The sequence below is a fragment of the Equus przewalskii genome, chromosome 4, assembly GCF_037783145.1.
Source record: "Equus przewalskii isolate Varuska chromosome 4, EquPr2, whole genome shotgun sequence".
Taxonomy (NCBI): Eukaryota; Metazoa; Chordata; class Mammalia; order Perissodactyla; family Equidae; genus Equus; species Equus przewalskii.
The window spans coordinates 34735119-34752587 of record NC_091834.1 but is presented as its reverse complement, the minus strand read 5'-3'; the positions used below and the strand labels follow the sequence as shown (position 1 = coordinate 34752587).

Here is a 17469-nt window from a genome sequence, read left to right as displayed (position 1 = left end):
TTTAAAGTGAAACCAATCTTATCATCATATCCTTACCCTAATTCTCCTCAAAAACCACTTAAACTTAACTATGGGAGAGAGATTCTAGGAGCCCTGACATTAATGATAATTGGAAATTTCCACACTAACTCTTTCAAAAAATTCTTCCACTATCCAAAGAATGGCTCCATTTTCACAAGCTGGGCATAGCTGATATATGACCACAATTTTGTAGACGGCAAATATCACTGATTGCTTTGAGAGTCTTCCAATCAAATGATCAAAGAACCCTGATACTAAAAATGGTTAACAGAGGCCAATACATTTAAACATTGTCTAATAGGAAAGTTATTCCTGTACAGTTTAGTCTAATAATTGAAATCATGCTTCTTGCCCAAACAATATCCTCATTGTCACTTTTGTCAAAAAGATTAGGCATTGTTTATTTATCTGCTGCAAGCTAAATGAAACCAGCTGTACCAATGAACCAGAGTCGAATGCCTTGCATTCTTCTTCCAAAGGAAGTCAGGGCTGAATCTGCAATTTGAATAGACTTCAGGGTTTTTAAAAATAAAATTAGCAGATGTTGTGGTGGGTGCGCTGTTATCCTCCCTGGACTAGGTGAAGATAAGAACTCTATTTTTTCAACTTTCATCTATAATCAAGGAGCATCAGATCTGAAAATCACATGGAGCAAACTCCATTGGCTTTTTTTTTAAAAATCCAGTTTCTCTCATTGTACGTTGTATTGCTGTATTTGAGCATTAAATTACAAAGCTAACACTGATTGTATTATCATACTATGATGCCATTTTCATATCCTATGACTAATAGTGTGGTTACAGGCTTGGTCTTTGAAGTGTGCTGTGATAATAAACTTTGGCCCAAGGACCCACAGTCTAAGCGAAATCAGAGCAGACCTAATGAGAAGCAGAGACTGAGCCTCGGGAGCATCCTGCAGCAGAGCTTATAAAACGTAATCAGATTTGCCTCTGTTTTGTTCCGAGTTCCCATTTGTGGGTAAGTAACCTCTCAGGACACTAGAAGTCAGCATGACAGTCCAGGTGTCAACACTTAGGACTGAAACTTCAGTGAAGCAGGAGTCCAGAGTTTTCCATCTGGGGATTTCTGATTTACAGAATTCTTCAAACTCCTCCTGATAGTGTTTCAATGGAGTTGACCCCCAGGGCAAGCAATAAGAGCCACCTCTTTAATCTCACATATTCTGAAAAAGTAGTTAACTGCCACTGCCTTTCTTCTTGCTGCTGCTTGTTTTAATTAACAGCATTTCTTCCCCCTACTTCTCCTGGGGCTTTGAAGAGCTCTTTGAAATGTATTTAGTATATTTCAGTCTTGGTTTGGCGTAGTCTCTCAATTTATTAGGTCGTTTAATTCAAGTTCAATTATTCAGCACAAATTGGCAGAATGAAATGCTAAAAGAAGATTGGCACTTTCAGTCACATAAATCTCATGTTACATAAAGTGAGCAAATTCCTCCATTGTTCTTATTGACCTCTGAGATAACAATTTACGGCTGGCACACACCAGTGTGGGCAGGCTTCTCTGTTGAGCAATCTCCCACAGGAGTAAGGCTTTGGCATCTTGCTCAACAGTGAAACTGAAGATAAGCAGAAAAAATGACCAGAAATCAGGACCATCTGTGGAATGACTTAGTCTGAGGAGGTCCAATACTCTAATTCCAGAGATGGAACAAAGAGCAAGGTTTTTCTTTCCCTAAATGACATTAGAAGTAGGAGAAAATCGAAAGCAAGCAGCTACAGCCTCACATCCCCGCTAGATGAAGGAAAACCAGACTGTCCCAGGCAAGAGCAAAGGTTCATAGCTTCTCACCACTTTGGTGCAGAAATCTGGGGGAACTTGGGCGTCAGGGAGGGACTTGAGCACGCCCCACCAGCAGATCCCAGGGCACAGAGGAGCACAGGAGTCCCAGCACGTCTCAAGTTTGGAAGTTGAGGTGGCTGGCGGTCACAGCTGTCACAGCCAGGCATTCGTGGGTGCTCAGCCATGAACAACCCACCAACCCTGCCAAATTATACTGTTTAAAGCCAAGTCCACTTTAACACTCAAACATAACACTTTTGCTTAGGCAAAATTTGCAAAATAATCAAAATGAATCAGCTTGTTTTTACTTTAAGGCCCTCAGGCTTTAACACATTTAGTGGAGAGTCTAGTAACAAAGGGTGAAAATTTGATTACATGTGCTTGGAGAACCAAGCCCCAAAAGGGAACTGTCCCAAGGAGTCCTACTAAGACACACAGTGACAGGAAGGCTTGACTTAAAAGCACATGAGGCTGTGAATTCAATCAGTCACCACTGGAGAGAATATACTTAAAATACTTTAGTCAACATCATCCTCTCTTCTTTCCTCTTGAAATTCCACACCGTTTTACCCAGGGCCTTTCTTACTGAGTTATGGTTAGAGAGAGTATAGTACATCCTAACTTACATAGTTACTTATGTATATGGACCACCTTCCTTCAAGATTGTTAAGTTTCCCAAGGGCAGAATCAGCATCTGAGTTACCTCTTTTTCACCTATAGCATAGAAAAGGCATAAAAATGAAATAACTAAACACTCATCATTAGTTGAATAAACTCAAAAAATGTTAATAAGTCTTTTAATGTACAAAAGTCCCTGGGAAACTGAGAAGTAAAAAGATGATTTCAAGGTGCTTAATTAAAGACATTTTAAAATGCCACATGTTTAAAAATGCAAAATATTATATAATGCATGATTTTTTTTAATCCTATATTAAATGCTACAGGGATTTAGAAGAGAGAACATAATCAGGAAACCAAATTAGGATACAGATCAGTAGTCAGAATGATGATAAACTACCTCCCTTTCCCAAACATAAACACATACAGAAGCACAAAGAAAGTATTAAGAAGCTGGAGAACATCGGTTAAAAAAAATCTCTACTCAAACATGAAAATGTGAGAAGTTCAAATCATTTAAAAATAAAAATAAAAAGACGTTTTTGAGTGTGTTGTCTGTTGATGTGGTTGCAGATAACCAGCCACATTCTTTAGAATCAAGTTCATTACCAAGGAGGCTACATAGTGGTATAGGAATCTTGGTTAACTTCTCCCCAACCTATGTGTCCCTACAGGAATAAGAAACCCAAGAGAATTCAAAATAATAAAAAGTCTTTCTATTCCATCTCAAGTTTCTAAATTACGGCTAACAGCAACCATACCAAAATCAACAATTACACAAACCTCTTGATGCGGGGGCATACCCTTTGCTTATATTACTTAAAGAAGAACCATGAAATAAAAAATGGCTTACATAGACCATAAGTAGGAAAAGAAAAACATTGTCATGAACGCAATGCCAATTTAGTGATGTTTGAAATTAATAAGTATAATGGATTGAATTGTATCCTCCAAAAAGATATGTCGAAGTTCTAATGCCTAATACCTTAGAATGTGACATTATTTGGAAATAGGGTCTTTACAGAAGTAATCAAGTTAAAATGAGGTCAGTAGGGTAGGCCCTAATCCAATATGATGTGTCCTTATAAAAAGGGGAAATTTAGACATAGAGACAGACACACCAAGAGAACATCATGTGAACATGAAGGCAGAGATCAGGATGACGCATCTACAAGCCAGGAATACCAAAGATTGCCAGCACACAGAAACCAGGAGAGAGGCATGGAACAGATTCTCCCTTCCAGAGCCAATCCTCAGAAGGAACCAGCTCTGCCAACACCTTGGTCTTACATCTAGCCTCCAGAACTGTGAGACAATAAATTTCTGGGGTTTAAGCCACCCAGTCTGAGGCATTTTGTTTCAGCACCCCCAACAAACTAATACAATGAGGTTCATGGAAAAATTCAAACTTGACACCTGTAAATCAACACATATATATAAACTGCTCACCAACTGAAAATTAGTGGGATCTCTACAAATTCCAGGCAGCTTTATTGCAAGATAATAATAGCTGCTCTTGGGGAAGATGATAGAGATAATCTGTAAAGATGGAGGCAGGGATGCAGACATCTATGGGAGAGAGGTGAGGAATACTGGAACGGGGCTCCCAATATTTAGGTGGCTCTTTAAATTATGTGGCACTTCAGGGGACCCACCAGACAAACTCAGTCCTCAAGTGTTGCTAAATGGCACGTAACTGTTGTTCTTTGGCCCAACCTTGCCACCATAAGGCAAGCAAGCAAGCACAGGTAACCCGTCATCTCTTAAAGCAGGTGAGTAATCAATGGCTTTCATGTCCAGATGGAGGAAATTAAATACTACATGTGACCAGAAGGTTTGAAAATGCTTGAGAAGTGCTGACAAGATACATTTAGACCTGCTGGAGTGAAAAGTATTAACTGTCCAGAACTATCCTTTTCAAGGATTGCAGGTACTTGAAAGGCAGTCTTTCTTTTATTCAGGCATAATAAACAGAAAATTTTTCAACTATCTCCATGATTTTGACATAAATCTTAAATGTAAGCATTAAATAGAGTTATTAAATTGCATTTGGAAATCAGCTGAGCACATCTTTTGTGGGAATGTACTTCAAAGTGATTGGTTTGTTTCCTTATAATGAAATAGTATGTTTGCTTCTGTTTGATTTACAATTAAAACAAGTCAGACCATATGTGAGAATTATCTGGAATATTCAACGAAGATCAAGTCTTTCCAAAGAAGGCCTTAATCAGTGGAAGCAGTACAGTGTAATGGTAGGAAGAGAATAGCTTCAAACCAGATAGACACGAGCCAAAACAAGCTTTGCCACTAACCACTTGCACGAACTTGGACAAGTGGCCAAACATCTTAAGCACCAAGATTCCTAGTCCAAGGGAGATGATAATAAAAGGATCTTCTTATAGGGTGAGTGAGGAATAAATGAGACAACGGATACACCATATTTTATACAAAACAAATGCTTAATCCAGTGCAGTTATTTTCATATTACTAACATTAAAGGTACAAGTAATTTTTATACAGTGAAGTACTAACTAGTTTTCTTTCGGAAACAATATAAAAACTTCAAACACAACCATTATTGAAATTAACTCAACTATTTAGATCATTACCATGATGTTCCATAATGCTCAAGCAATATAGTAAAGTCACTAACAGTGCTCTAGATTTTGTTTTGCTTTTTATTCTTTATCATGTTTATTGTTCATTCCAATTTTGACAAAAGACCTTTTTCTTTTTTTTTTTTGCAAATATCTAAGATCTCAAAATTAGTACTACTAGTTTTGACTTACAGCATTTCTTCATTTCCTTACTTATAGATCTTCCTTTATCAGGAATATTCCTTCATCTTCTTGACTTAAAAACGATGAACAAACATTTAAGACTACATTCCAGAAAAGCCAAAGATTAACTAAATCAACACATAGTCAAAATTTCCAATTATGTTTCCGTTTAGAATGATTCTTCAGAGAATTTTCTTCTATATCTTTTTATTTAATTACTCAGCTTAGAATTTCCTATCTTGTATAATGACTTAAAAAAGAGACAAAAACAGGGATAGGGTAGAAAATTATTTTTCAACATTATTTGGTAATGCTATAATGACAAGGTAAAACAAGGCTTGCGTCTCCTGAAGTTAGTTCAGAAACAGCATTAAGTTTTCTCCAAGCTACACGTCACTGAATACACTAACTCTGTGCTCTTAATAAGGGAGAGGGAGGCAGTCTATCAGAAACATATGGGAGCAAGCCTTTTAAGAATCCAAATCTGTTCCCTGACCCCCAGACAGCATGGGGGGAAGAGGATAAACAGGGAAAGAGCTGTTGTTCTATGTGGAAATATATGCAGCATGATGCCAAAGCAAACGGGTGGGAAGAAAGAAAGAGTCTGCAGTTTTTAAATTAAGTGACTTCTGAAAGATGGAGTAAAAAAGCTCAATTTAAAAAGACATAAGAATGGCCGATATATTTGGCTTCGTCAAATCAGAACTCTTATTCTTAAGCAAATACTAAACTTCCATGAGAAATTAATCATATTATTCACCTAGAAACGAGTTTGAGGTTTCTGACTCCAAAGAGAAAGAGAAAACAAAGTTGCAGGGAGGGGTAGGACACAAACGATAAATTCAACAAATCTGCAAAATTGTTTGCTAGCAGGGAAACCAACTCTACTGACTTCTACACTTCTTAAAAAACAACAAAAAAAAACCTGAGGAGGGATATCTAATGCATATTAAATGAGAATTATTTAAATATACTGTTACATGGTATTAAGAGAGCAGCTAGATTTTCCACATGAAATATTCAAAAATTGATGAACTTACTTGCTTTTCCCTTTGTATACTGTAGCATAAGATCCTTCCCCCAGTTTTTCCAGTTTTTCATATGAGTCAGCTTTTCCAAATTTGGGACTTGTCGGCTAAAAGTGGAACAGAGGGTAAACAAAACAGTTTGTATCAAACTAATTAAGAATAACCCAATTTTGCTGAAAATGTACAGATTCTCTGTCACTTTTGAAATAACTCTTTCCTAACATAAGAATGTTTATTTTAAAAAATGTCATAAATATTCAGGGTATAAAACTCAAATGCAAAGGAACACAGCGTAGAAGTGTAAATTTACCCATAATCTAACCAACAAGAGGGAACCACGTTAATATTTTGATGCCTCTTCCTCCAGTGCTATCTGTATGCTGACAATTGGCTTTTTACATGAATGGGACTACATTATACATACTGTTTATAACCTGGTTTTTTTCACTCAATATGTTATGAATATTTTCCACGTTATTATACAATCTTCTAAATTAGGGCCTGGCAAATTGAGTCTACTACTTGTTTTTGTACATCCCATAAGCTTAGGAAGCTTTTTATTTTTTTAATGGAGGGTGGTGTCAAAAGAAGAATAATATTTCATAGCATGTGAAAATTATATGAAAATCAAATTATAGGGTCCATAAAGTTTACCGGAACACAGTCACACTCATTCATTTACATATCGTCTTACAACTTCCAAGCTACAACAGAGCAGTAGTTGCAACAGAAATCATATGGCCAACAAAGCTGAAAATATTCACTATCCAACGCCTGTTGTAAATCACGACTGTATAAAATTCAGTCATATAAAGGTAATCCTCCAATATCTTCTAGCGATAATGCAAACAGATTATCAAAGCTATCTCATTCAGATACCACTAATTAATACAAAAAGAACTCTCATATCTACATAAACCAATCCTTAAGGCTTAGCTGCAACAAAATAACTCTCTTTCAGAAATGGCACATCTCATCATGACCATAAAAGTGCTAAGAGTGATCTTACCACTCCTGCTGTGCTCAACTCCCACCCCAACTTTCACCAGAGTAAGAAAAGGGGGCATTGTGCTCCATGGGGACAAATTATCCATTATTTTAATGTCACTCTAAAATGGTAATACTAAAACATATTAGAAAATGATAATAATACAAAGAATTAAATGCATCTGAGAGAAGCATAATGAGGAGACAAAGGAATACTTTCCAAGCAAGGGAACAGGACAAAACCCCTGAAAAACGACTAAATGAAACAGAAACAAGCAACCTACTCGACAGAGTTCAAACAAAATATCATAAGGATGCTCACAGATATTGGGAGAAGAACTGATGAACACAGTGAGCTCATCAGCAAAGAACTGGAAGATATAAAAAAAAAATTAGAAATGAAGAATACAATACTGGAATTGAGAAATTCACTAGAGGGACTCAATAGCAGAGTAGAGGATGCACAAGAAGCGATCAGTGAGCTAGATGAAAGACTAGAGGAAATCACCCAAGCAGAACAGAAAAAAGAAAAAAGAATTAGACAGAATGAGAACAGTCTAAGGGAACTCTGGGACAATATCAAGTGTGCTAACATTCAGATTATAGGTGTCCCAGAAAGAGAAGAGAAAGACAAAGGGGCAGAAAATTTATTCCAAGAAATAATAGATGAAAATTTTCCTAACCTGAGGAAGAAAACAGATGTCCAAGTTCAGGAAGCACAGAGAGCTCCAAACAGGATAAGCCCAAAGAGGCCTACACCAAGACATATTATAATTAAAGTGGCCAAAATTAAAGATAAACAGAGAATCCTAAAAGCAGCAAGAGAAAGGCCACAAGTGACATACAAAGGGAAGCCCATAAGGCTATCAGTGGACTTCTCAGCCAAGACCCTACGGGCAAGAAGAGAATGGCACGATGTATTTAAAGTGCTAAAATAAAAAAACCTACAGCCAAGAATATTCTATCCATCAGGTTGTCATTCAGAATGGAAGGAGAGATAAAGAGCTTCCAAGACAGGCAAAAATTAAAGGAGTTTATCACCAAGAAACCAATTCTTCAAGGAATGAAGGGACTTACTTAAGTGGGAAAGCAATGACCACAAACAGAGATAAAAAAAAAATTATCATAAAAACAAAACAACAAAAAAATCAGGCAATAAAAGCACTTGTAAAGGTAAAAATATAGTAAAAGTAGCAGATCAACTATCTGTGAAGATAATATGAAGGTTAAAACACAAATGTACTAAAATCACCTATTTCAATGATAAGAGGGTAATGGATAGACACACACTAAACAACAGACTATATATATTTGAAAAACATATAATGTGGGAGGAGGGGAGTGTAAAAGTACAGTTTTTAGAAAGAGGTCAAGCTAAAGAGTCTATCAACTCAATATAGACTGTTATATAGAGAGAGAATATTAAATAGGATCCTCATGGTAATCACAAATCAGAAACCTATAATAAGCAAGCAAAAAAGTAAGACAAAAGAAATCAAACATATTACTAAAGATAGCCATCAAACCACAAGGGAAGAGAGCAAGAGAAAAAGAAAGGAACAGAGAAGAACTACTAAAACAACCAGGAAAAAAAAGTAACAAAATGGCAATAAATGCATATTTATCAATAGCTACTTTAAATGTCAATGGACTAAAGGCTCCAATCAAATGCCATAGGGTGGCCAAGTGGATAAAAAAACAAGATCCATGTATATGCTGCATACAAGAGACACATTTCAGACCTAAAGACACTCAAAAACTGAAAGTGAAAGGATGGAAAAAGATATTCTATGCAAATGGCAAAGAAAAGGAAGCGGGGTTAGCAATACTTACATCAGACAAAATGGACGTTAAAACAAAAACTGTAACAAGAGACAAAGATGGGCACTACATAATGATAAAGGGAACAATCCAACAAGAAAATATAACACTTGTAAATATCTATGCACCCAACATAGGAGCACCTAAATATACAAAGCAATTATTAACAGACATAAGAGGAGAAATAGACAGTAACACAATAAAAGTAAGGGACTTTAACACTCCACTTACACCAATGGATAGATCATCCAAACAGAAGATCAATAAGGAAACACTGGCCTTAAAGGACACAATAGACCAGATGGACTTAGTAGATATATACAGAACATTCCATCCAAAAACCACAGAACACACATTCTTTCTAAATGCCCATGGAACATTCTCCAGGATTGATCACATATTAGGCCACAAAACAAGTCTCAATAAATTTAAGAGGATCAAAATAATATGCATCTCTTCTGACAACAAAGGTATGAAACTAGAAATCAACTACAGGAAGAAAACCAGAAAAGCCACAAAAATGTGGAGATTAAACAAAATGTTACTGAACAACGATTGAGTCAATGAAGAAATCAAAGGAGAAATCAAAAAATTCCTGGAGACAAATGAAAATACGACATGCCAAAAATACAGCAAAAGCGTTCTAAGAAGGAAGTTTATAGCAACTCAGGCCTACCCCAACAAGAAGAAAATCCCAAATAAACAATCTAAAGGCACATCCAAAGGTACTGGAAAAAGAACAACAAACAAAGCCCAAAATCAGCAGAAGGAAGGAAATAATAAAAATCAGAGCAGAAATAAAAGAAATAGAGACTAAGAAAACAATAGAAAAAATGAATGAAACCAAGAGCTGGTTCTTTGAAAAGATAAACAAAATTGACAAACCCTTAGCTAGATTCACCAAGAAAAAAAGAGAGAAGGCTCAAATAAATAAAATCAGAAATGAAAGAGGAGAGATTACAATGGACACCTCAGAAATACAAAAGATAATAAGAGAATACTATGAAAAGCTATATGCCAACAAATTCGATAATCTAGCAGAAATGGATAAATTCTTAGAAACACACAACCTTCCAAAACTGGACCAAGAAGAAGTAGAAAATTTGAATAGACTAACCACCAGTAAGGAGATCAAAACAGCAATAAAAATCTCCCAAAAAATAAAAGTCCAGGACCAGATGGCTTCCCTGGTGAATTCTACCAAACATTCAAAGAAGACCTAATATCTCTCCTTCTCAAACTCTTCCAAAAAATTGAAGAGGAGGGGAAGCTTCCTAACTCATTCTATGAAGCAAACATTATCCTGACACCAAAACCAGACAAGGACAACACAAAAAGAGAAAATTACAGGCCAATATCACTGAGGAACATCGGTGCAAAAATCGTCAACAAAACACTAGCAAGTCTAATACAACAATACATTAAAAAGATCATACATCAGGATCAAGTGGGTTTCATTCCAGGGACGCAGGATGGTTCAACATCCACAAATCTATCAACATGATACACCACATTAACAAAATGAAGAATAAAAATTGCATTGTTATCTCAATAGATGCAGAGAAAACATTTGACAAGATACGGCATCCATTTATGATAAAAACTCTAAATAAAATGGGTATAGTAGGAAAATACCTCAAAATAATAAAGCCATATATGAGAAACTCACAGCAAATATCGTTCTCAATGGAGAAAAACTGCAAGCTATCCCTTTAAGAACAGGAACCAGACAAGGATGCCCACTGTCACCACTCTTATTTAACATAGTATTGGAAGTCCTAGCCAGAGCAATCAGGCAAGAAAAAGAAATAAAAGGGATCCAAACTGAAAAAGAAGAAGTGAAACTGTTACTCTTTGCAGACAACATGATTTTATATATAGAAAACCCTAAAGAATCGACTAAAAAACTTTTAGAAACAATAAAGGAATACAGTCCAGTCGCAGGATACAAAATCAATGTACAAAAATCAGTTGTGTTTCTACAAACTAACAATAAAGTAGCAGAAAGAGAAATTAAGAATACAATCACATTTACAATTGCAACAAAAAGAATAAAATACCTAGGAATAAACTTAACTAAAGAGGTGAAAGATCTGTACACTGAAAACTATAAAACATTGTTGAAAGAAATCGAAGAAGACACAAAGAAATGGAAAGATATTCCGTGCTCTTGGATTGGAAGAATTAACATTGTTAAAATGTCCATACTTCCTAAAGCAATCTATAGATTCAACGCAATTCCTATCAAAATTCCAACAACGTTTTTCACAGAAATGAAACAAAGAATCCTAAAATTTATATGGAACAACAAAAGACCCCGAATAGCCAAAGGAATCCCGAGAAAAAAGAACAAAGCTGGAGGTATCACACTCCTGGATTTCAAAATATACTACAAAGCCACAGTAACCAAAACAGCATGGTACTGGCACAAAAACAGACACACAGATCAATGGAACAGAATCGAGAGTGCAGAAATAAATCCGCACATCTATGGACAGCTAATATTCAATAAGGGAGCCAAGAACATACGACGGAAAAAGGAGACTCTCTTGAATAAATGGTGATGGGAAAACTGGACAGCCACACGCAAAAGAATGAAAGTAGACCATTCCCCTACACCATGCACAAAAATCAACTCAAAATGGATTAAAGACTTGAATGTAAGACCCAAAACCATGAAACTTCTAGTAGAAAACATAGGCAGTACGCTCTTTGACATTGGTCTTAGCAGCATATTTTCATGTACCATGTCTGACCGGGCAAGGGAAACAAAAGAAAAAAATTAACAAATGGGATTACATCAAACTAAAAACCTTCTGCACAGCAAAGGAAACCATCAACCAAACGAAAAGACAACCTAACAATTGGGAGAAGATATTTGCAAACCATATATCAGATAAGGGGTTAATATCCAAAATATACAAAGAACACACACAGCTCAACAACAAAAAAGCCAACAATCCAATTAAAAAATGGGCAAAAGATCTGAACAGGGATTTCTCTGAAGAAGATATATAGATGGCCAACAGGCATATGAAAAGATGTTCAACATCATTAGCTATCAGGGAAATGCAAATCAAAACTACAATGAGGTATCACCTCACTCCAGTCAGAATGGCTATAATTAACAAGACAGGAAACAACAAACGTTGGAGAGGGTGTGGAGAGAAGGGAACCCTTGTACACTGCTGGTGGGAGTGCCAACTGGTGCAGCCACCATGGAAAGCAGTATGGAGTATCCTCAGAAAATTAAACATAGATCTGCCATATGATCCAGCTATCCCACTGCTGGGTATTTATCCAAAGAACTTAAAAGCACAAAGGCATAAAGATACTTGCACCCCTATGTTCATTGCAGCATTATACACAATAGCCAAGATTTGGAAGCAACCCAGGTGCCCATCAAGGGACAAATGGATAAAGAAGATGTGGTATATAAACACAATGGAATACTACTCAGCCATAAGAAATGATGAAATCTAGCCATTTGTGACAACATGGATGGACCTTGAGAGTATTATGCTGAGTGAAATAAGCCAGAGGGAGAAAGTCAAATACCATATGCTCTCACTCATAAGTAGAAGACAAAAACAATGACAAACACACACACAGCAATGGAGACTGGATTGGTGGTTACCACAGGGGAAGGGGGGAGGGCAAAAGGGGTGATTGGGCTCACATGTGAGAGGATGGACTATAATTAGTTTTTCGGTGGTGAACATGATGTAATCTAAACAGAATTCGAAATATATTATGATTTACATCCGAAAGCTACATGATGTTATAATCCAATGTTACTGCAACTAAAAAATAAATACATAAATAAAATTAATAAAAATCAATAAAACAAAACAAAACAAAAAAGTTGCTAATGAACGCAGTACTTAGTAAGTAATCAACTTTAGACGTTACTTAGGGAAAGGACTTCTTGCAAAAAGTTTATAGAACACTATTATTAAGCATATTCTTTTGCACCACATATGAAAAACACAACATACCAGCAATGAATCTGACTCCCATTGTTTATAAGATTCTATGTGGCAAGTTAAGCACGTGCTTCTCACCTCCTTCTCACCCAAAATGCCATGTAGTGATTGAAAAGATATATTTCAAAACTAATAAATCAGAAACAGGAATGCAAAACAAAAAAGAGTGCCAATACCGAATCAGAAACTTTGAGGAATTCTGAAGATAGAAAGTAATCAAGGTCAAAACTTCAGAGAAAAGACTGGGGGAACCTAAAGCCCAACATGTAGGAGAAGACTGTTACAGAAAACAGAAGCAGGTGCCTCTAAGTAAACATGAGACTAATCAACACAGCTGAGCACGTGGTGTCCTCTCAAGCAAACTGTAGGGACATTTGCACAGAGGAGACAGCTGAGAATGTGGGTATTCGGGCTAGAGGGGCAGAGCAAGGACGGAAGTAGCTAACATCCAGAAAAAGAATGACATCCCCCCATCCCCAAGCTGTAATCCATGCCTTTCTCACACAATCATAGAGACAATTTACAGAAAACAGAATAAGGTGACAGCAATTCTCAAATAGAAACATGAGTATACAGACAAAAATCACAAATAATTTCAGGAAAATCAACACCTTGAAAGAGAAGCATAAAATTCAATGGGCAAATAAACTAAAACCCTGGTAAGAGAGTTGACATTGCAAAGGTAAAGAATAAGTTTGAATAAAAATAACTAGTATCTTCAGAGAGAATTGAGAAGATATTACATCCATTAAAAAGAAACAAAGATTTACAGATTAAATATTTAATCAGTGAAATAAAACATTTAATGGGCACTGAATAAGAGAAAGGACATAGGTGAAAAAGTAATAAGTTCAATGTTTGAACAGAATTCTCCTAGAAAACTTTGAGGAGAGGTTGCACCTAAACAGAAAAACTATCCAACAAACATAATATTTTTATAGACAACAATGGCTGGAAAATAAAACAAGCAATATTTTCAGAATGAAAAGGGAAAATGATTTTGAGTCACTAATACTATACTCAAGATAGTTCCTCAAGTGAGATGGAAAAGCTGCAGTTTTACCACCTACAGAAAAAAATCTAGATATAAAATTCAATATTTTCTCAATATAAGACATAGTTGAAGTGATGGGGAAATGAAAGAAGGCAAGGAACAGTAGGAAAGGAGAAATAAAAGCATGTTGAGATTTACTGGATTGATCAGGACAAGGCTGCAGATACTGATTAACTCCAAATGCATAAGTTTTAGTATGTTTCTTAACTCTTAAAAATTAATCACTAGAATAATATACATAAGATGCACAAATCCCAAACGAATGGTGGGGGAAGGAATGGAAGAAAAAAATGCAAGGAAGAAGAGGAAAGAAGTTAAGGAGTGGGAGGTTAGAGGATGAAGGGTACTCAATAAGAAAGCATGCTAAGTAAAAAATCATAAAACAAAGAACTTAAGTCCAAACATATCAACGATTACAATGAACATAAATGAAGAAACTTCCTCTATTAATAGTAAATTCTCAGTTTGGAAAGAAAAAGAAAATCTAGCAATATGCTATTGTGAAGAGACACAATTAAAACAAAAGAGTAAATCTCAAAATGCGTAAGGAGAAAATATACCAAAAAAATTTTTTGCAAATAGCTTTGAAATGTATAAAACAACTGCTGGTAGCAATAAAATGAGAAATTATCAAATCCACAGTGATAATGAGAGACAAACATACATTGCTCTCACATCAACAGAGCAAGCAGATGACTAAGAAGTAAAGGATATATGGGCTTGACTATTAGAATTAACATTTTAGTATAATGTACATATTAATATATATTCTTTTGAAGTACACATTTAACATTCACAAAAATGTCCATAGATTAGGCCACAAAGAAAATCTCATTATTCAAAACTGCAGGATCATTTCAAATTACTTTTTCTGAATACAATGCAATATATTAGAAATTAAGAATAGAAGGAAAACTAAATAGTTTAGTCATACGGATTAAATAGAAAATCAAAATTGAAAATTCATAAATAAATATATGGCAATGAGGACATGACATTTTATCACCCATGAGATGCAGCAAAATCAATACGTAAAAGAAAATTTAAATATGTATGCACATATTAGAAAAGAAAAGAAGGTTGAAAGTAATATGATTTAGACATTTAATTGCAGCTAGAAAAGGAAAGACAAAGGACACAGTAGAAAGAGATTAATAAAGGAAATAGACCACTTATTCTTTTCTCCAAGAAACTTGTAAAGTACAAACGATGTGTTGAGTTGAATCAAGTAAAACTTAATGGAAAATTACATTCAAAATCGCCTGACTAGTCCTGTGTGGGTTATGTTCTCATGCATTTTTCATCACTGGGAAACAGCTTGTGAATGTCGCACTTTACCATCACCCTCCTGAGCCCAAGTTTTAAATAGAAATTTTAAAACCTATATTAAACTTCAGTATAAAATGATCTTCAATGGGGAAAATATTGTGTTCACAGTTCCACTCTAAATTATTTAAAATCAGAATGAGAAGTCTCTATGTTTGCTTTTGTGCTCCTTTAAGAATAAATCCAATCTAAGTTAAAGAAAAAAGCAGCAGAAAATTACCTCTTTACTCCTATTAGGAGATAAACTGCTAATGGGTATTTAGAGTAAGTACAAGACACAGTCATACAAAATTGGTAATAGAACAGGAAGCTAATACTTTCTCCTCCTGGAAAGGCACAAATAATTTTCTAAAAATGATATATTTCACTCTTCATGAACTGCCTTTTATATAATAGAGTTGATGTAATTGTTTTAAGACACAGACCATAATAAACTTACTACTTGAAGAAACTGAATTGAAAAAATTAGAGAAACAAGGAGAATATTCTTTTTTTAAAAAAAATCTCATTCGTCCACCAGAAAAATCAAGTAAGAGAAGATGCTAATGGCACACAGAGGTTTATTTATCTAATTAAATGGATTTGGATGAATTAACAGCCATGGTTATTCTATTAACACTGTGATGGCAGACAATTAATATTTTGCCACATTTAGTGGTAAAACAATGTTTTATGCCCTGTGAAGCCAATATGTATACATTGTGGAAATACACTGTAATTTTCAGATCAATCATGCTAGCTCTGTAGGAAGAATCACATATATGTAAAGCCTCTCTAAAAGTTGTTCTAGTCTACGAAAGAATGGGCCTACAGAATCGGCCATGTCTATGAGGTAGTCTGAGCTTTAAGAGTTAGATTCTTATGAAGTTGGACTCCTATTTTAAGTAAGCAGAAATGTTCCAATCTGTAACTACTATGCACATAAATAAAGAATCCACATGCCAAGTGTTTAAAGAGGCCAATAATAAAATCCTTCCTATCAAATGAGCAAACTAAGAATAATTCAGTAGGAGAGGTCCTATTTTGTTTGATAATTAAAGGTCAGGCGTTGGGTTTGCCTTTGTTTTCTTGCAACTTTATTAAATCATCATATTTAAATAAAGATGCTAGATCAGACCAATATGTAGTCAACCCTAACCATTACCTTTGGCTCTTTGATGTCACGTGCCTGATGGATGGGAAACAGCTTTATGGGGCAACTATTCTCTGCTTTATCTTTTCCCTACTTCGAGTGCAGGCTTGAGATAGCACTTAGGAGAATTGGAAATACAGAGAGCTAATCAGTAATGACTAACAGACACTAACTGCACAGAGAAGTAGAATTTGACGAGATGTTAATGCATTTTTTAACAGAATAAAAGTACAGAGAATCATCAACTGTCTGGACCAGTGGAGGGGAACATTGGCATGGATAATGCAAAAGTGAAGATAATATTCCAGCTGAACAGCGTTTGTCCCCCTGCCACGAAGGAGATGTTCCTGGCCCTTGCTAGCTCTGGTTCATTGTTTGTGCAATCAACAAAAACAACTAGCTAATATCAAATGTTTACTATGTGCCATGCTTTAAGCTTATCACTTTAAACACATTACCTAAATGTCATCCCTACAACACCACCCTGAGATTGGTTCTATTTGTGTCCCTATTTGAACATGAAGAATTTAAAGACTTGAGAAATAAAGTAACTCATCTAAGATCCTACAGCTAATGACAGAGCTAGAATTCAAACCAAGTTGACTGGAATCAAGAACCTACTTTCTTTACCACCACTACATTGGCAAAATCTTCCCATAGATCTTTCCCACCCAAATGGAGGAGATATCAAATTATGCTTAAGTCTGTCATCCACCGAAATTTCATTTCTAGAAACAAGGATGGCATTTTGAACTGCATTTTTCTAAACTTCATGAGTATATCTCAGTGTTCATTATAATGATTCCAAGATATGGCCATAAGAAAGTCCACGGTTTCATACTGAATTGATTGAAAATTGATTTCAGCCTACACACATAACCCCTTTCTTAAGAATGTTGATGACCTCTGAATTGCA

General features: G+C 35.6%; 1 protein-coding gene across 6 annotated transcripts in view; it reads right to left on the bottom strand.

Annotated features, from left to right (window-relative positions):
• The window catches only part of CDK14 (cyclin dependent kinase 14), a 549155-nt gene that overhangs the window by 397210 nt on the left and 134476 nt on the right, over nt 1-17469 (bottom strand). For all 6 annotated transcript variants that reach the window (XM_070617449.1, XM_070617451.1, XM_070617450.1 and 3 more), the window contains one exon: nt 6260-6354. In XM_070617449.1, coding sequence (XP_070473550.1) covers nt 6260-6354 — 95 coding nt within the window. The remainder of the gene's footprint in view (nt 1-6259; nt 6355-17469) is intronic.